The sequence below is a fragment of the Morone saxatilis genome, unplaced genomic scaffold, assembly GCF_004916995.1.
Source record: "Morone saxatilis isolate NCDOM2014 unplaced genomic scaffold, NCSU_SB_2.0 Contig17, whole genome shotgun sequence".
Classification (NCBI taxonomy): Eukaryota; Metazoa; Chordata; class Actinopteri; family Moronidae; genus Morone; species Morone saxatilis.
This window is the reverse complement of record NW_023339729.1, coordinates 14,831,499-14,850,997: the sequence shown is the minus strand read 5'-3', so window position 1 is coordinate 14,850,997 and position 19,499 is coordinate 14,831,499. Positions and strand designations below refer to the sequence as shown.

Below are 19,499 nucleotides of genomic sequence, written 5' to 3'. Positions count from 1 at the left end.
TCTGTATTTAAGGACCTGGGAATGAGAAAGGGTTGTGAAGTGTGTAAGAATAACTACGCTCTCCACAAAATCTGTGAAAAAGGCAAAAGGCTCTTTCTACAGCCAGTGTTTGGTTTGTCCATTCTTGGCTACTGTATGATGGTTCAGCATGGCGGACTCCATGGAAGGCGAAAACATACCTATGAATATTATATATGTATTATATTACATTTCTGTTAATAAATCATCATAAATATTACACACTGGACTTTTAATTTCATGTTTATCAAAATGAAGTGGCTAAAACTCAATATTCAATATAATAAGACACATATAATCTCAGCCTCCCTAATTTGATTCTAGACAGGGACCTTTGAAGCATTGTATCCCCCTTCATCTCCCTATGTTTTCTGTCTGTCTGTGTCAATGAAATTAAAATATCTCCAAAATATCTTTAAATTTTTTTTTATGGAGATGGAAATATGACAATTACTATCTACATTTACTACATTAGGGAAATATGGATAATAAACTAACTGTATAATGCATTTGTTAAGAGTCTCACTTCAAGAAGCATTAAGTAGCCACCATATGGACCTTGCACTTTTTTGAGGTAAAAACAACAACAGAGAAGAAGATGGGCATAAAAGTGCCCTTTTGGATGCCCCTATGTCTTATGGGTACAAAAGTAGACACATATTGTCATTGAGAAACACTGTTTTTACACTGTATTCTTGTCAGTAATCAGCTCAAGCTGCAGAATGCCATCCAGAATGGTCCAGATTAATGGCATAAAAATAAAACAACTGTAGCAGCTTCGACTGAAACAAACAAGTTTCAGGTTCAGTGTTTGCATCCTGGACAAAACAACTCTTGTAATTAGGCTTTAAATCATACAGTATGTTCCTGGCTTAAGTATAATATTGGAACACAAATGCATGAGAAGATGACACACAGCTTTCCGTCATCTGTCATACTGAGTCAGAGCTCATTTTTGTCCCTGTGACTAGAGTTTTGATGCATCAAGGAGCTGAAGGGACTGGGGGTCAAAGGTCTGCTGGTAGAATCCACTATCAAAACAAGCTCCAGTAACACTAGATGCTCTCCATTAAGATGTATGTAAAGCCAGAGACTTCTGGGAAAAAAGTTAATTTTTTTCTGACGTTAGTAATAGTATTTTTTCGTGTGGGGCAAATCCTCTTACAATTTGTCCATGTTCAGCAAGTCAATGCAGGACCATTTGGGTATGCTAGTGGAAGATTATCCACTGACATAGGGCTCTATAAGCGTCAGGTGTGCTTGCTTGGAGAAAGTTTCTATAGATGCAGCAAGAACAACCCAAACTGAACATTGGGGGATGAAATTGCTTAAAATGATTCATTGTTTTTGATTGATGTATGCATTGGATACATGACAGGTGCGAGCTGTTCTTTCAAAATAATTCTTTGAAAAAATAGTCCTGACAATTTCATGGTTCACTCGAGACTGTCAGTACGGCTATCCTGAAATATTCAGACATTTAAGAGTAATTATCTATAAAACGATCCATGTTAGAGCGAGAACAGTTCCACAGCCAGGAGATCACTGTAGAGAAAGCAAAGACATCAATCCCCTGGTTGTTGATGAAACTTACATTTCTCAACATTGAGGTTGATGGGCTATCAAATATCAATGGTGTATGCATAGGCCGGCCTGTGTGAGGGTGTGTGTGGGAACTCTACATATGACCTGAGTTTAACCCTTTAGCACAGGTGAGCTGAAGCAGTTTGAGTCCTGAGCACACAAGACTGGAGCACCAAAGCAGAAGCATTATTTTGTTTTAAATTAAATGTAACAAGAAAGAAAAGTCCTTGTTCTTCTTGTTTTTCCTAAATGTATTTTTGGAGGCATATGCAAGATTAACAAAAATGTACTAACAAGGGTTCTGATTATTTGAGCTGTTCTTATTCCTGTGGAATAATTGTGCTTTAAACTCTAAAATTGTATTATAATCAGACTAGGCTTAAAAACAAGGTCATTCTTTGAAAACACTTTCAAAAAAAGAGATTAAAAGGTGTAGTTTCAGTTTGTATCATTAGAATGCAAAAAGTCAACCACAAATCATGATACATTCATTTGGAAAGCAAATGTCAACAAACAGATTGCCATTCAACAATGCAAATACTTCAAGCATAAGTGAGAACTGTGTGAGAAGTGATGTCCAGCTCTCCTATTTTCAGATTCAGTCTCTCTGTTGCTGGCTCGACGCATCATTCAGCACATACCTGTTGGGTCGAAACCTGCGTTCCCAGCGCGGAAGGTGAAACCCTGGAGGTCCCCGGCGCCTTGCGCGGCCACAAAGAGCGCGGCGGGGAAAACGAGGAGCAACAGAGGGGACAGAGGCAGCATTTCAGGTGGCAGATTATGTTGTCGTCCAGAGTTGAGAAACTCTTCAAAACAGATGGAGAAATAACATGTACCAACCCCCGGTCAGGAGGCACCAGTGTCAGTCTGTGTTAAGTGATCTGTTGCTATTACGGGTACAGCCAGAAGCGAGATGTGATACCGATGATTCACTTGACAAATCAGGTAAACTGGATTGTACTGCGCAAAAAGTCCCGATAGACGAACACAAGAGGGCTGTGCGTAAAAATACTCCAAACGTGGGTAATGGTATTCCGGCAAAAAATGACTGTTAGAAATCCATACTAGTAAATAAATAAATAAATAAAAAGTTAGGGTAAAAGGTCACCCATCATTAATAAAATCCAGTGTGACGCACAGCAGATCTCAGGGTTTTAAGGGCGCATGAAAACACCCTATTTAGGACCGTTTGGTGTTTAACTGAACACAACACAGGCCCATAATCCCGCTGAGGGCTCGCACTGCTCCTCTGTTCCTCTTTTTCCGGCTGGAGTCTGTGTTGTGTCGCCTTCTGGTCTCTTTATAAACCAGCTAATCGCACTGGTCTAGCGCGCTGTTTTCTCCTCTGTTATTTCCCAACAGAGACGTGGAGATGTGACGTTCTTACTCGGAACTGTCCGCCGTCTCTCCCCCCCCTACCCTTTCTCTCCCTCTGTCTCTCTCTAACCACAGGGCCCCCCAACACGTTATTATGTTTCCTAACCCACTCCCCAACCTAGCGCACGGGGGATCAAACATTCCTTTTTTGCTACGGCGTTGATCCAGTGACCTTGATATGCAGTTTTTGGATACCTTTGGCCTACCATTAGTAACAGAGCTGAGCAACTGCTCACAGTGCGCAATGCTGAAACCCAACAGTCTTTCCCACTTGATGATTTTTGCTACCCTTTCTGCTTTTGTGGCTTTGCTGATTCTGGTTTGGGTGGGGGGGATCAATTAAAGCCCCTCAGGCCTCACTGTGGGGAAGTGTTGCTTGAGGAATGCCAGGAATAGCATGTCATATGGCCGGGCTGTCTGGGTCTGACAGTTGTATCCTTGTTCACAGATCTTCAAACCATGCATGGACTTAGTAAATGTTTGTGCACCTGTTCATGGGGGGTTCTGGTGTGGGTGACGGTTTCTTCATTACACTTGCAAACGCAGACACACACAGTATGCCTCTTTTAACTAAATTAAACTAAATTATTGGTAGAAACGTGAGGAGTGAGGGACACAGAATACACACACACACACACACACAGACTTAAACAGTAACGAAGTGTCAGCTTTCATTCCAGCAATTCGGCTCACAGTTTAAAAATAGTGGGGCGGATTTGACCTCTAGTGAGCATGCCCAAGTGGCAAGTGTCCAAAAAGGCCACAGCAGTATCTGAGTGAAGATACAATATATGTGCATTTCACAGGATTGCATCCAACCTCATTGGTGATTATGAGACAAAGAACGGAGAAGAAAAAAAAACAACTATCAAAATACTCTTAAAATGCCAAACTCGATAAAACACAGCCACCAAAACACAAGTGATATTCAACTTCAACTTGTTTTTATTAATGACCTTCATGACACTGAAGAACCTTGGCAGATAAACTTCAAGAGCAATGAACAAGACTGAAAAGATGGAAGACTGGCATCGTATAGGGAAGGAGCAGTGAGAAACTAAAGGCAGGATATGAGAGTAAAGACACTTCATAAACACTGAAGAGCAATGAAAATGCCCATTAAGCTGCCGGTATGACAACATGAGGCCGAGTTAGCGTGCTAGCTCACAGTTGACCTTATGACAGTTGTAATGTGCGTCACACATCCTTGTAGACATTGTGTGTGGTACATAATGAGTCGACTGACCAAAACATCAAAGTAAGGCACAGTTGCTGCACAGTTGTAGATACAGTTACAGTAAAATTTGGGAATGAGCAAATATTTTACCAGGTGACCAAAATGCCACTTCCCTCCACCTCTGCAGAATCAGATATAATAAACACTGAATTAACTCTGGAGATGATGCATGAATTTTACTGTTACTGTGTACTGTAAATGGACACAAAGATTGTTCAGATGGGACGCAATGGTACCACAAAGAGGTGTCGCCGGTTTGTTGTGATGTAAATACTTTAGCCATATGACCATAAATCTACTCCTAGACATGCTGAAAACACAAGAAATTAAGTGATATACATCATCATCATGAACATATCCACCTGGCCAAACCTATCAAATTTACTCGAAACTCAATCTTGAAACATGATATACAGTATGATACAAAAAGCATGATGGAAATCAGGTTCAGGAGACATTTGAAGTTTTAAGTCAGATACTCTTGGTAGTGGTTTTAAGGCAACATATCCTGAATGACATAATGTCATTCCTGACTAGTTTAGTGAGTCAGTTCCATTTTTATGTTCCACCTGCTGAACAAGGTAGGTAGAGAGAACAAAGGAGGAGTTTGAATCTGTACAAATCATCACCTTATTGCATCAGACCCAAAGCACAACCACTGCTGGTTGTATTACAGTGGGTTCTACTGTAATTGCAGTCAGATGGCACGTTTGACAAAACAAGATTTGACCAAGATTAAATCCAAAGTATCTGACGTTGCTGAGCGTAGGTGGACTGTGAGGACAGTGCCACAAGCTAAAAGGCAGAGACAATGTTATTAAAGCTCTTCCTCAAACAAAAAAACTCAAACTCAAAAAGGAAATGTAAGGCCCCTTGCACAGACTGATGTCTTCAACATGACTAGACAGATATTAGTTTTAACTTTCTCTCTTTGTCCCTCGACTTAGCAGTGATTTCTACATAAACTGCACTGCTGTGTACATAGCTATGGTAAAATAGGTACTGATTATGTTTAGATTTGAGTTTAGGCACAAAAACAGCATGCTGATTAGAAAACACAGGCCTTGATCTCCCAGAATACACTGATAAGTGTATTACATAATATCCCACACATACACTACACTCATTAAAAATGTGATTTGATATAAAAAGTATTTTGTGACGGATCAGCTAAGGTAGCTATGTCAATAACGGCAGACACATATCCACATCTTAAATGTCTGATGAGTCTCCCAACAACCGTAGTTCAGTCATTTCTTTTCCCATTGTTATACACCAGGTAAAACTGCTGTATTGACTGTTAAGTAATTTGGAAATCTAGTTCCAAAACACGAGTGAAGATCAAAGAAAGATGAGAAGAGCAGAGGAGCTGCAGTCGGACTATTAAGAGACATACTAACAGGCCATTTCCACCTCTACCACCCCAATGAGGCAAAACTCAAATAGGAGTCAACATGACAAAAATTCTATTTGGTAACAAAAGTGAACCTTACTATGCAGTATCATACAAAAATGTCAAAATGTACCTCGGCAAAAGCTTATAAAATATAATATGAATAAAATAATATAATAATATTCCTTGGTCCGTAAAAACTATGTTACTCTTACAACAAATTTTCCCTTGCACACAACAGATAAATCAACAAGCTTTTCAGTACAAACATGACCTTGGTAGAAAGACAGCATAGTGAAATAGCTTCCAAACCCACAGGCGTATATATATATATATATATAAAAAAAAAAAAAGTACAAAAATTGTACAAATCAGGCATGTCGTGAGAGTTAGAAGGTAGATTCATCTTCTTGTAGGTGAAGGTCTTGGATCTCAAGGTCCTTTTTAGTGAGGCTTTAGACTTGTCCACAACAAGCCACGAGAGGGAGCTAAAGAGATGATTCAGTCAAGTGTTGTCCTTAACCTTCCCCCCATCTCTCTTTAGCATTCCTGTTGATCACAGTTGCTCTCTGATCAAAGAGTCTCTGAGTCTGCAGTGTGTGTGCAATTACTCACAGGTCCATGAGCCTCTTTGGAAAGTACATGTACACATTTTCAGTCATTCAAAGCATACATACAACAACACATATACAGAATAAGTCTTACCATCACTCCTGGAGTGCACATATAGATTATATCTGTAGCAAGGTACAATGACGCATTTACTTTCTTAGGAGGCTAGGGTCATTTGGAGCAAACGAACAGATTCTGTTATTTTTTCCCCCGCAATCTATAATACAGAGTGTTATGCAGTGTGGAATCAGTGCGCGGTACGGCTGTCTCTGTTCAGCTTAAAGCTCGACTGGCTAGACTGCTACGTATCTGCTCAAGATTGTGGGTCAAACGCCCGAGTCAAGTTTTTAAGCTGCACGTTGTCTCTGGCGAGTAATGCATCCGACCCCTCCCATATTTTATTTGAATATCGGCTTCAGCCATCGAACAGAAGATTTAGGGTCCCACAGGCTTGACAGGACAGACTGCAGAACTCTTTTGTTTCTCCGTCTGTCAAACTGTTACATCAGAGTTTGGGTTTCTAAGTAGGCCTCGGTGTTCCTGTGCGGACGAAGCACTGTTTGCTAAAGGGAGTGATAAAATTGATGCACTGCAGCCCCTTATTCGTAACATCTAATGTAATATGTGTTGCAATATTTGTTTTGCTGTCTGGTTAAATCTTGTGTTTCGTTATTTATGTCAAACAGTGTATGCCCTGTGACACAAGACCAATTTCAGAAGAATATTCTGATAATAAAGTCAAATCAAATCAAATGACAGCGTCGACATGTTGGATGCCCCCGACGACATGCCTGAGTCACTACTGTTGTAAGCCCCTTGGCCGTCCGCGAGCCCGCCCAACGAGGATGACGGTGAAGATGACGATGCTGGTGACGATGAAGAGGTGCTATGTGAGCGCAGAATGGCCCCGGCGGCACTGCAGTGGGGCCGGGGCCCCGGTTCAGGGGTGTAAGTAAAGGTGAGGGCGGTGGCGTAGATGATCCCGTCATTGCGGACCAGCGTGACGGGAACCTGAACCGGCTGTCTCACCCAGCGCCAGCCCTCCCTGAAGGCAGAAATGTCCGGCACCACGCAGAGGACACTCTCCCCACACCTGAGGGGACAGTCGGGTGAGACGAGGGTTTCAGTATTCGAGCCAGTACGCGCTAACATGCGCTCACGGACATAAACACCTCACCTGTACATGGTGTCAGCCTCCACGTCTCCGAACCACACTCTGAGGTTAGGGGTGAAGTTCTGCCCTGTCAGCTCCAACATTGCTACATCGCCTCCACCGTTTAACTTGACACAGACATAGAAAAGAGGTTTTGTGTCTTTAAAAAGGTCTCCTCGAGCTGAGTAAAAACTTAAAGAGGAAGTAGCTGGTAACCAGTGGCGCTCATGTTTGTTGATAAAACAACATTACAAGCATATTTTCCAAAGGATAGGCTGTGTGCGTACCTGTAGACTTTCCACCACAGGGACAGGTGTGACAGGTGTGAGGACGGGGCCCATACCCTCATAAAAGGTGTATTCTGCCTTGTCAGTGCTAATGATGGTCCAGGAAGCCCCATCGTTAATAATTTCCTTGTTAGTCTCTTTGGAGCAAGCTGTGGCCTGGAAAACAACAACAAAAAAAACATAGCAATACATTTTCCACATTTATATGTAACAGGGAGAAAAACACACTTGTGCAAGCTACCATAGTGTCAGGTAAGAGTTTGCCAATGACAGGGACACAGATTAGACTTCTCCTCTCTTGCCCTGGAATGCTCATTAAAACAATTGGCTAGACCTCTTGTGTGAGTACTAATTTCACAACACGTACCTGCTGGTAGGCAATGCTCTCAGCAGACAGGTTATTATTCTGTTGTCAACAAGCAGAAACAGTAGCAGTATCCCAGCTCACAATAACACTTTTTTGAAAAAAGCCACCGACAGAAACATCACAGAGGTTTCATACTAATAGCTTATACATTCTAAATTGCCTGTAACAATATTATTTCCTTTTCTACAAAAAACTGTTTAAATAAGCTGAATATTAAAAAGTGAGCCACATTACAGATCATAAAATGTGCCTTTTTGGCATGTGTTTAATCTTAATCTTTAATTTTCATAGTAAACCTGTGAAGTGGGAATTCAATTAATTTCCAACACAAACAATGTTAGGTGACTTAGCACTTATCCTGGCATGGATCAGCATGAAACCCTTCCAGATAAATAACTATGTTAGAAATATCTGGATAAAAAGTTGAAGGTACGAGCTTGTGTACATAAAAACTTACGATGAGACAATAACTCCCAAAATGCATTTTTGCTTTGGGTCCTATGCAATAAGGTGATGATTTGTACTTTGTTCTCTCTACCTACCTTGTTCAGCAGGTGGAACATAAAAATGGAACTGACTCACTAAACTAGTCAGGAACGACATTATGTCATTCAGGTTATGTTGCCTTAACACCACTACCAAGAGTATCAAGTCACCGAGCTTAAAAATGTGTTACGTACACCATTTAAAGCAGGCGGAAGCAGCAGCTTAATAATACAATCTGCAGCTTAAACCAATTTATGTTTGAATTCTGGGTAAATTTTGAATGAATGTGGCAACTATGATGCTGTGATCTGTTACCAAGAGCAATGAAAAATATACTACAGCTCTGATTTGTGCCTCTGGCATGCTTCTTTTCTATAGCAACAGTGGTTGAGTTTCTCGAGTATTAGATTTAGAGAGGTCTGTCATGCAAATCTGACTTGATTTCTCAGAAACAAAGTTGAATTAACTAAACCATCTATTGTTTTTTTGTCAATATGAAAAAAAGGAACTGATATTTCACAAGAACCAGACTCAAAAAGCAGAATTACTACCCTGTCAAACTACTACCCGTTATACTCAAACCTGTGTGTGTGTGTGTGTGTGAGAGTGTGTGTGTGTGTGTGTGTGTGTGTGTGATAGCACACCTGGAACTGGATGATCCTCTCCTGTGAGAGACAGAGATACATTCTGTCTGTATCTTTCAGATAGAAGCAACACTTGTGAAGCTGGGACACTGGGTCATCTGCGTCCATTAATGCTGTCTGCTTGTCCACTTTGCGAATCACCTGAGGGATTATGGAGGCAAACACAGCCAACATAAATACACAGAAACAAATAATGTACGTGCAATTTAAAACAAACACATACGCACAGTTACAAGCACGTCTGCGGCCTTATAGACGTATGCATACCAGTCTCGGCAGGGCCATGCCAGTAACAGAACAGACCAATTTGACCGTCTGGCCATAGTGAATATAGCCATCTCTCACAGCAAACTCCTCTCCTTCAGACTCTTCATCGTCCACTAAACAAAATGACACAGAAAACAAAAATTAATTGAATGTCTAGAACCTTCTGTCCCTTTAAATAAGTGCTACGGGTCATTGCAAATAGTCAACACATGAAATAAGATAACTACACCATTAAAATGTTCAGAAAAAAAAAAACAGAAACAAAGGAAACTGGCACACAGGATAAAATAGAATGGGAATGAAGATACTGTGACTTACAGAGGTGGATGTAGAAGGCACCCCATTGTTGGGAGCTGGCAAGAAAGTTTCCCCCTTCCACATGAAGATACCTGGTACTAACCGTCTGGGAACGCAAGCGGTTAAACAACGCCACCTTGGTCCCCGAAGCTATACACACTGGGGAGATAAAGACAAGAAGAGTGAGTGAGAGCGAACGACGAGATGAGCTACTGTGTACGTGTTTGTTGTGTTTGTTGCACATCCTGCAACTCACAATCTGCGTTTTTCAAGGACTGTTTCTTCTTGGAGGGCTTGGAGATGACCTTGATCCTCTTGCTGAGGAAAACTCCTATGTTGGCGCTGTTTCCATAGAGCATCTTCACAGACAGCATGAAGTGTTTCCTTTTATCTGAGTCGCTGATATACAGTGTCTTAGCTGTGCAGAAGTGCTAAAGCAGGGAAGAGATAGCGGTTAGGGGATTTTGTGTGACTGTGTGTGTGTTTTTTTGTTTGTCCCCCTTTCACTTCCCTTTGTGCCCTTCTGAGAACAAGTTCATTAGTGGCATTGATGTAATAAGAAAACAAGCAGGAGGCATGAACATTGTAAACAGGGTATTGCAGCAACAAACAGAGGATATGATCAAACTGCAAAGCGAAGCAGATGTTTATTTCACGTTGCGGTTACTTTGCACAGTAGTAGTGAAGCAGAGCAAGTACGCTGTATATTGCGAAATCGAGTAGAGAGAGTATGTGAACAGTGAAGATTTCCATCGCCATCACATGGAAATAGAATCAAAACCCCTGCAGTACTGTGGCATTCTATCATAAATCCCTACTCACCTTCCCCTCCAGATTGAGTTGCTGCATCTCCTGCTCACTGTTGCCTATCCCAATGAACGCACATGGCTGGGCCTCCTGCTCTGTGCAACCCTCCTTCTCCATATTCTCCAACTTCTTCTGCCAGCCACTGCCCATCAGATACACGCATGGTGGAGGGCAGAAAAACCTAATTGAGACAAGCAGAGGTCAAAAAACATTCCGAAGCATGTATTTTCAACAGCATATCATTCTCCATCAAACGCCTTCAAACTGAAGGCATGCAGCTTTTTGACCAACCTTTTTTCATTGCCGTATGACTTTTGTGCAACTTTTGCATGTAGTATGAGCACTGTTTGATCATCTTTGCCCTTCAAGTAATTCCTCATGGCCTCCCTAAAATGGGAAACACGTGTTAACACTTTGACAGCACAGTACAGATTGTTCCAGCATCTACTTTAATCAGCTTCTCCTTACCTTGTCAGACGCTGAGGCTGAGGTCGCTCACCAAACTTCCTGCAAAAAAAAAAAAAACATCAGGGTGCAAGGTGTTTACGGGTAGTTTCAGTGCTGAGGTAGCGTGGCGAAGATTAAAACAACAAGTTTGACTAAAAGCAGGAGAAAAAAGTGAGGCAGAGTGTATAATGTCAGTAATATCTGTAAAGCAGGGTGGTGGCACTATCACAGCTGGTTAAGAACTAACACAAACATGCAGAACCACAGATCCACACATGGTAAACAGTTTTGTGTACACCGTTTAGTTTAATGGAGCTACTGTACATTATATATTACTGTAATAATGCAGAGTTTAAAAGTACATCTGTAAAACAATGCTACACTACTATACACTATAAATAGTGCCATAACTATAAATAGTTCTATAACATATTATGAACTGATCACTCTCTATTTGAGCTACTTTTTGATGATAGGGAAATTAAAACTAAGTAATCTGGCAATAATCTGCTATAACTCCTGAAAGCAACTGCTGTGACGGTAATGTACGTTAACAACAACATCCTGAGTAGTTTGTATAAAAAAAAAAAAATTATTACATTGTTGCTGTACTCGGCTTGTTGAAACAGAAATGAAACAGACACAGAAGAAGTAGCTAAGCCAAAATGCAACACTGCTGACTGACAAAAAGTTTTGGAATTAGTTTGAAACAGAGTCAATATCGCAAGGACAGCTCAACAAATGGCAGAGAAAGCAGGCGATCCTACGAAGAATAGTTTTGCACAAGTGACCCCACATCAGCCACAAGTAGCACTGTGTGGGGTAAGCTAACTGAGGCCAGGGCAACAGTGCGAACACACAAAACATCCCTCCAACACAGTACACACTGGCAACGCTTTAACACAAGATAACAAAACTTTTTAAATTAAACTATGCTTTGAATTTCACCACTTACCCCGTAACAACGGGCGCCATCTTCCAAATAACTCTCCCCCCCGTAAGAAGAAAAAAAGAAAAGGTCCAACAATCGCGAGATCCCTCCCCCAGTCCCCTCAACCAAAGGCAACGGCACAACAGAAAAATACTGGAAGGAAAAGCAAGGAGAGAAAGAGGGGGAGGTGTGACGGGGCAAAGGGGTGAGAAGAGAGGGAGGGAGTGGCGACGGGCAGAGGGCAGACGCCAAAACAACAGGCGTGGGAAAGTTACAAAGTCGCGCGAGAACGGAAAAACTCTCACAATAGACATGAATGGAGATGGGCCGATTATATCGCGAGATGAGGAGGAAACCTTACAACTGGCTTTTTTTCTTCACAAGGCTCTCGCACTGTAACTCGATTCCCACGCCTTATTGAGCAATAAAGCAAACTACACCTCTCTACATGGAAGAGCTAAGAAACACAGAAGTGAGATAACCAAGGGTTACGTGAACTAGAACAGAAAGAAATATACTTATACATTCTTCACATGGCCTTTATAAGACTAATATTTATTTTCTTCCAAGAAGAATCAGTACGCTTTAAAGGCTTTAAGACATGAATTTGAAAGACAAGAAGTGATTAGAACAACATTATAATAAAACTTAGTGAACAGTAATAATATTTTGGAATATGTTTTATTACATCAACAAAGTCACATGGTGAATATAAAAAAATAAATGTATAAAAGTTTAACTAAATGAATTTCATCAATTTAGATATTACTAGATGAACAATTGCTCCAAAATCTCAAACAGCATTCGGATAGTCTTATAGACTGAACATATAATTTAGCAAAACGTGTTAATAAAAGTATTATTTATGTTAACCGTCAATTGTAGAAGTGGCACAGTTAGGGTGTAATGGCGCCAGTTTTATGGTGAGATAAAACATCATCAAATATATATTTTCTCATTTTGTTCTCACAATTAAACTACTGTACTCGGGCAACATACAGTTGAACAGATTTCTTTCAAAATTCATGACACATTTGACAAAATGTGAAAAAATGGCGACCCAAAAATAACCAGCTTTTGGCAAAAGCAAGGAAAATCATTTCTGCCAGTGCTGAAAGGGGGAGTTCTGTGACTTCTCCTTTTGAAAACCTAATCAAAAAGAAACATTCATGCATGCTTTGAATTTAACAAAATGCCAAACAAGCAACCTCCAGTTGGTTTCAATAGTCATCTGACATGACCTTCTTCACTTCCCCTTGGTAACACGAAGCATCATATGTCAAACTGGGCACTTGCTGAGGGAGGGGGAGCAGAGGATTGCCAATGGAAAACACTTGCACTTCAGCAAGCCTACACACTGAGAATAATAAACAATGATTAAACTGCACAGACAACTGAGGAATGACATATTGAAGTTTAACTTTCATATTTCAAAACCCCTACATACTGTTTCCCCTTGTTGAGATATCACTTCCGAAATGACAAAAGATCACAATCATTCTTGGTAGCCTTTTTCCTCTGTGGCTCTTGAAGAGTCAATTTCACAAAAAACCCACTTCATTTTTCAGAGTAATGAAACAGTGCTTAAGATGGCAGTAAGGGATTCTCCCAAGGGGAAGTCCACAAGGGCTTGTTAAACCACTACTGTAACACCCCGCTGCTGTTATATGAGGAATGAAAACCAGCATCTATAACACACAGTCGAACAACAGATGGACGTCGGTCTTCATAGTTCTCAAGTGCTAAAACTATTCTTGGACAAGTTCTTCCTGAGTCAGTTAAGATATTTGGCAGGGGTCAGTTGCTTCATATCTGAGCCTTTAAACATTTTGGTCCTATAAAGTAGTAGCTAAAAATTGATAACACTGAAAAACAAAACAAAAAAACGGTATTTAAAAGAAAAAACCCATATATGTTCAGAGACAGAGAATCAACATAGTTTTGACAAAATCAATCAGTCTCCTGTTTCCCGCTTTCCAAATGATTTCAGAACTCCAGCAATTCAGATGTAAACAATGTCCTCTGGTATTGTTGTCTGGCTCACTTCTAAATTTTCCAGAATATCTTTTTTCTGTAGAGCACATAGGAGATAAAGACCCAACAGGAAGTAGCCACGAGGTTCTGGGTGAGGTGCTCTGTGTGGGATTGGCTGTTTGCCATTTGCCAGCGGAAGGGGAAGTACTCCTCAAACACTTCATGGCCCACGTACACAAGGATGGAGTTCATACCTGAAATCAAGCACACAAGTCAGTGAAGCAAAGGCCACAATGATGTTCAAACGAATAGTCTCTATACTCTCAAAAGGTGGTCAATTTGGTAGACGTAATTTCTCTGTACCCTAACAGGCAGACTGTGCCAGAAGTTTAGTGATTGTGTAGACTTAATAATCATGTATGTGCTAATATTGATCTACATCTCCACAAATAACTGACTGATTGACAAACTTAGTGAAAATACTACATTAGACTGAGAAATGGAAGGTTCAGTTGGTTAAAGGTCCAGTGTGTAACACTGACATGGCTCTATTGGCAGACATGGAATATATTATTCATTAGGTATGTTTTAAATAGAGTATAATCAACTGAATATAGGAATCCTTATGTGTGGTTATGTGACCTTTGAATGACCCGTTTATATATACAGATGCCGAAGGTCACCTTCCATGGTTGAACCACCATGTTTCTACAGTAGCCCAGAGGGGACAAAGCAAACACTGGCTCTAGATAGGGCTGTTTGTGTTTTGTAGCTACCATAGTTTCTCCTTTGTGCTTGGAAGGGGAGGTTGAAGCGATGGAAACTACTGAATCTTGCTGCTGCAACTAAATCCTACACACTGGACCTTTAATATGTGATATCAAGCCGAGTGCACTAAATTCTTATTGTTAAAATTGTCTATTAATACTGAGCTTATAGCTAACAAAACAACAAATCTCACCAGGGTAGTAGAAAGGTGCTCCAGACCACCACTTCTTCACATCCACTGTGTAGTAGACCAGCACTAGCAGCACATAAGCAAAACAGGCCAGTGTTGTCACATAGGACAGAGACCTAGAAGTAAAATAAACGGACACACGCAGCATTGTTAAAGACATTCTACTGCAAATGTTCATTATAGGATATCCCTTTCTAGTCTAACTGCACAAAACTACTTTCATACATGGCTCAACAATTTCTCATCTGTGGCTCACAGGAGCTTTTGCTTTTTTTGATAGGTGACTCAAAATTTAAGCTAGTTAAAATCTTGGACTGCATTTTCTTATTTGTGTGTTAAATTGAACCCAATGTGGAAAACCTGCACAGTACTGGAATTACGTGACTTATACAACATGAGTGTGATATCATGTTTTTAAAACATTTAAAAACAAAGTGAGGAAAGGAGGGACTACAAGATATATTGTCTGAAAAATTGTCACTGGTCCATCAAAACATAAAATAAAGTAGGCACAAACAAATCGCACCATACAGCAGAAAGAATAACAGTATCATAGATATAATATAGATCTCCAGCACAAAAGTTCTAAAAACCACATAAAACAAAAGACCTGTGAACACAAAGATATCAGACAGGGTGGTACGCAACCATAAAAAAAAAAAAAAAAAAGTAAACTACTCTATTCCTTGCAGCAACTTCCCCAAATATTCAGTCAGCAAAGCAATTGCTGAGCAAACATTGTTCCATCTGAAAGTGCAGAAAAGCAAACTTTACCATAGATTCTTGTTGACAGGAATGAAGCCCTGGTCTGTGGAACACTTGGTCAGAACTGCTGATATGACTCCCTGTGTGTTACATGAAACTTTATTGTTTGCTCAGGAAAAAAACAACACGTCACGAAATAAATGTGCGTAATAAAATTGAGATCCTATTCAGCAAAAACAAACAAATTCATACACAAACAAGTTAATGTGCTTACCAATACGAGACCCCATATAAGGAATCTTGACATTATACTTGTGTGGAGATCTCTGTAGTGTAAGATTATTTTTCCTGCCTAAATACAATTAAAACATAGAAAATGGGTTCTTTTTGGTTATTCCAATGAGATATATTATTAGCATTTTTGACATCAGAAATATAGATAAAAAGCAGAGAACCACACAAACACAAATTACAAACCTGTAATCCAAGAAAAGCCATGAGGATAGAGTTGATGCTGCCAAGAACACCTTCCGGATCATATGGCATATGAGTTGCATAGATCACCTTAATTCAGATGGAAACAAAAGTGGATTTTGGTGAACAAGTTCTGACACCGTTTACCCTTGCATCACCTGTAGTAGCTATGGTTGGGGTTCAGGGCCCATCAGATAGGGATAGAAAGACTAAATGTGACTACGGTCAGTATGTTAGGGTTGTTTCCTTGGTCACTAACCCGTGACGAAGGTGTCTGGTAGATGTGGTTTTCTCCAAGCAGCCATCGATCAAGGAAACCAGCCGCTCCACCGGTGCAGTTAGCATACAGGCCCATGTCCCCAATCCCACCTGGACCCAGATAGCCGCTGTTCAGGAGAGTAGGGTGACGTCAGTGTTATCAATTAATGTAGGATAAAGGGTATTGGGAGCAAGATTAAGGTTGGAAAACAAACACAAAAGTAAGCATGCAAGGGATTTTTCATCAAAGTTTTGATTCTGCTTATTTTTTCAATTGTTAAGTCTTTTATCAATTCTTTTAAAATACATTGTTAGGAAAACAATCATACTTAAAAAAAGACATTATATATATATATATATATATACACAGCCATTTAGCATCTCACATTGTCAAAGAGTGCATATCTCTGCCAAGGCTGTGCAATTCTCTAAACATAAAAAATGACACTGAACCTAGGTCTGATTTAAAAATGGATTGATAGTAAAGCAGAGCCTTCACACAAACATAAGGATCAAACACACGTACAAAATACTTTTCAGAAGTGTAAAACCTTGCTGCTTGTTGAACATTGCCCTTATTGCATGAATACAAAAAGACAAACAAACATGACCCATGCGACTCACGTTGGGCAACCTGGTACAGGAAGTGCAAAAGTGAGGAAGAGCCAGATCATTTCTAAGAGAAGCACACACAACCAGGCCGGCCAGTACAGCAAGATGTCAAGACCAGGAGACCACCAAGCATCCTGGAAAACGCAGACATAAACACTTTTGTTCCCCTTTACATAATTAAGAGATTACAGTCTCAGACACAGAAATATTTATCAATTTTACTTTAGGTAGCTCTTGTACCTGTTTAACACTGAATAGAAAGTTATGAGGGTAAAATGGAGCTGTTGGCTGACCGTTGGAATGACATCAAGATGACCTCTCGCCACCAACAGATCCAGGCAGGCTACAGCTAGGTATGACCAGGCCAGGCGCTGCAACACTCCTGGGATCCGCAGGTTGTTCCAAGATACTGTGGAGTGGGTTAGGATGGAGTGTGAGCACACATGCAGGCAGAAACAGTCCACAGTTCTGGAACAGTATCTATAACTATTAATTAATCTCCATGTGTGTTTATACTTACATGGTCCCTGGCAGTAGTTTGGGTTGATGATAAAGACACCAATGATGAAGAGTTGCAGGCTCCTCCAAAGAATTTTCACCAGCAATGAGCGGCGGGTCGAGCCTGCACGGAGCATGGCGTTCATTGACAGGGCGATGGATGTCCCCATTATGAACACAAACCTGGGGAGGGAGGGAAACACGAGGTGTGAACAAGTTGGACAAAAAGAGGAGTACAAAACACAGGCTTCATTTAAAATATGAGCATTAGCTTTACACTTCTTGACTGAAAGCTTTACAAAGGAAAAAACTGATAAGGTTTATTATTTTATTTTCATTTATTCAATTTTCTTTTTAGAGACAGGGGACGTTTCAGTGCAACTGCCATTAAGAATGTTTAAACCTTAATTGCTGTTTAAGAACATTTCATTACATTTTCATTACATTTTCATTACTACTACTACTACTACTACTAATAATAATAATAATAATAATAATAAAGTATTAAAATATCTTTCCAAATCAACTGTGGGGCCAACTAATCTGCAATAAATAAATAAATGTCAGGAAAGAAATGAAATTGAGCTTACCAAGGAAAGACTAGATCTGCAACAGTAAGGCCTGTAAGCAGACAAAGGGAAAGCACAGGCTTAAATATTCACAATAATACAAAGGCAGTTTCCAAAGATGTGTGAATAATTGGACATTCAAAAAGTAAGAACAATGTACAGCTCACCATTCCAACTTTCGTGTCTAAAGAACCAGTATCTTCCCCCTCCATAGTTCACAAACACCATAATGACCAAGGAGATACTGACAGGAAATACAGAAAATCCCCCATTACTGAAAGGCATTGAGCACTGTAGGCAAGAGATTATGCCAAACAAAACCAGCAAAAATACACAGACAATTATTGTTTCAAATGATGCATCAAAGTTAAAATGTAACAGAAATACAGCTAAAACGGTTCACTTTAGGAGGAAAAATCTCCTCCAAGTCACCAGATCCATGTTAATATTATCAGTAAGGCCTGATTAATGAGTGGCAATTCCAGCGTCAGATGCCAAAATGTCACAATGCAGTGGGAATCACATGATACAGTATGGTTAATATCATTCTTTAAGCAAGCTGAGCTGCTGTGGTGAAGGGGGGGAGGCACGGGGGCCTACCCTCTGAATGTGTCCAGAGATCGCAGCCTCTTGCTGGGGCTGGGTGGTGGAGGGAGGATGTTGTCAGTAACTGGTGCCCCTGTCCTGCCCGGGGATCCCAGCTCCTGAATAACAAAAGCTGCATATCATCACAGTTCACTTGGAAGCATATGTGCACACGAATACAAATAATGGTTAAGATGAATTTTGTGCTTCTACTCAATATCTGTTTTGAAAGGTTTTCAAAAGGCTTGTTAAACTGGAAGAATGCTGTGTACACAAACACTCACAGAGTTGATGAGCCTCTCTGTCTCCATGGTGCCGCTAATTCGGAAGAGGATAGCCTTCACGGCATCCAGCCTGGACAAGAAGCAACCAGCTAGTTTAGTAGTCATTCGATAATATATATAGCTCACAGTTCACACTTGAGACACAAGAATACAGCAGCAGGGACTCTCTGCGCTTGGCAGTAATCTTAGCAAGATATGTTTATGCCACAGCACTGCAACGAATCAGGCTATTAATTCAGTGTAACATGTGTAGATTAAGTTTTGTTTATACATTTAAACAAGATGTATAGATTAGTAGAAAACGAACAACAAAACAAAAAAAATACATTACCCTAATATTGTTTTCCCAATAGCAGAAACCAAGGCCAGTCCAGCAAAGATAAGGAAAGCTACCAAGATCGCTGTGTGGACAGAGTGGCACATTATTATAATGTGGCATGTTCTTTGTTTTTAACTATCAAAACCCTTGACAAACATCCACGTCATACATGCTTATGATTGTGTTTATGTGAGTGAGACTCACGTATGTAGCTGTTGACGGGGTCTGCATGGGTCACTAGGGAGCAGTTCACCACTGACGAGTCATTCAGGTTTTTCACCCACACAGAGTAGTTCCCATGCTCCCCAAAGTGGAATGGAACCCTGGAAATAACAAAATGATATGATAACCAGACA

The 19,499-nt window shown here is 40.4% G+C and overlaps 3 protein-coding genes across 5 annotated transcripts in view; all 3 read right to left on the bottom strand.

Annotated features, from left to right (window-relative positions):
- The window catches only part of stim2a (tromal interaction molecule 2a), a gene marked incomplete in the record, with an annotated part of 13,407 nt that extends 10,378 nt beyond the window's left edge, over nucleotides 1-3,029 (bottom strand). Inside the window, 1 exon segment of the mRNA XM_035659301.1 lies at nucleotides 2,244-3,029. Within this exon segment, the coding sequence (XP_035515194.1) occupies nucleotides 2,244-2,367 (124 nt within the window).
- Nucleotides 3,030-3,892: 863 nt separating this feature from the next.
- On the bottom strand, nucleotides 3,893-12,134 carry rbpja (recombination signal binding protein for immunoglobulin kappa J region a). The gene is made up of 11 exons (XM_035660355.1): nucleotides 11,932-12,134; nucleotides 10,998-11,036; nucleotides 10,821-10,916; nucleotides 10,545-10,710; nucleotides 9,979-10,153; nucleotides 9,744-9,881; nucleotides 9,426-9,538; nucleotides 9,159-9,299; nucleotides 7,662-7,817; nucleotides 7,399-7,502; nucleotides 3,893-7,314 (listed from the first exon to the last, which is right to left on the bottom strand). The coding sequence occupies exons 1-11, from the start codon at nucleotides 11,949-11,951 to the stop codon at nucleotides 6,960-6,962; spliced, it is 1,503 nt and encodes a 500-aa protein (XP_035516248.1). The 5' UTR covers nucleotides 11,952-12,134; the 3' UTR covers nucleotides 3,893-6,959.
- Nucleotides 12,135-12,558: 424 nt separating this feature from the next.
- Nucleotides 12,559-19,499, bottom strand: part of hgsnat (heparan-alpha-glucosaminide N-acetyltransferase) — an 8,551-nt gene continuing 1,610 nt past the window's right edge. For all 3 annotated transcript variants that reach the window (XM_035660175.1, XM_035660177.1, XM_035660176.1), the window contains exons 4-18: nucleotides 19,348-19,466; nucleotides 19,156-19,225; nucleotides 18,825-18,894; nucleotides 18,556-18,659; nucleotides 18,123-18,199; nucleotides 17,977-18,007; nucleotides 17,409-17,569; nucleotides 17,182-17,297; nucleotides 16,901-17,022; nucleotides 16,278-16,404; nucleotides 16,022-16,108; nucleotides 15,819-15,896; nucleotides 15,614-15,684; nucleotides 14,843-14,955; nucleotides 12,559-14,135 (exon numbers count right to left, since the gene is read on the bottom strand). In XM_035660175.1, the coding sequence (XP_035516068.1) occupies nucleotides 13,954-14,135; nucleotides 14,843-14,955; nucleotides 15,614-15,684; nucleotides 15,819-15,896; nucleotides 16,022-16,108; nucleotides 16,278-16,404; nucleotides 16,901-17,022; nucleotides 17,182-17,297; nucleotides 17,409-17,569; nucleotides 17,977-18,007; nucleotides 18,123-18,199; nucleotides 18,556-18,659; nucleotides 18,825-18,894; nucleotides 19,156-19,225; nucleotides 19,348-19,466 (1,528 nt within the window). In that variant the 3' untranslated portion in view covers nucleotides 12,559-13,953. The remainder of the gene's footprint in view (nucleotides 14,136-14,842; nucleotides 14,956-15,613; nucleotides 15,685-15,818; nucleotides 15,897-16,021; nucleotides 16,109-16,277; nucleotides 16,405-16,900; nucleotides 17,023-17,181; nucleotides 17,298-17,408; nucleotides 17,570-17,976; nucleotides 18,008-18,122; nucleotides 18,200-18,555; nucleotides 18,660-18,824; nucleotides 18,895-19,155; nucleotides 19,226-19,347; nucleotides 19,467-19,499) is intronic.

What these genes read in the sequence shown, in the direction of transcription:
- rbpja (XM_035660355.1), bottom strand. Translation starts at nt 11,951, where the DNA reads ATGGCGCCCGTTGTTACGGG. An exon ending in ATGGCGCCCGTTGTTACGGG is followed by an intron (nt 11,037 to 11,931) that starts GTAAGTGGTGAA and finishes TTTTTTTTGCAG; the next exon opens with GAAGTTTGGTGAGCGACCTC. An exon ending in CAGCCTCAGCGTCTGACAAG is followed by an intron (nt 10,917 to 10,997) that starts GTAAGGAGAAGC and finishes TTCCCATTTTAG; the next exon opens with GGAGGCCATGAGGAATTACT.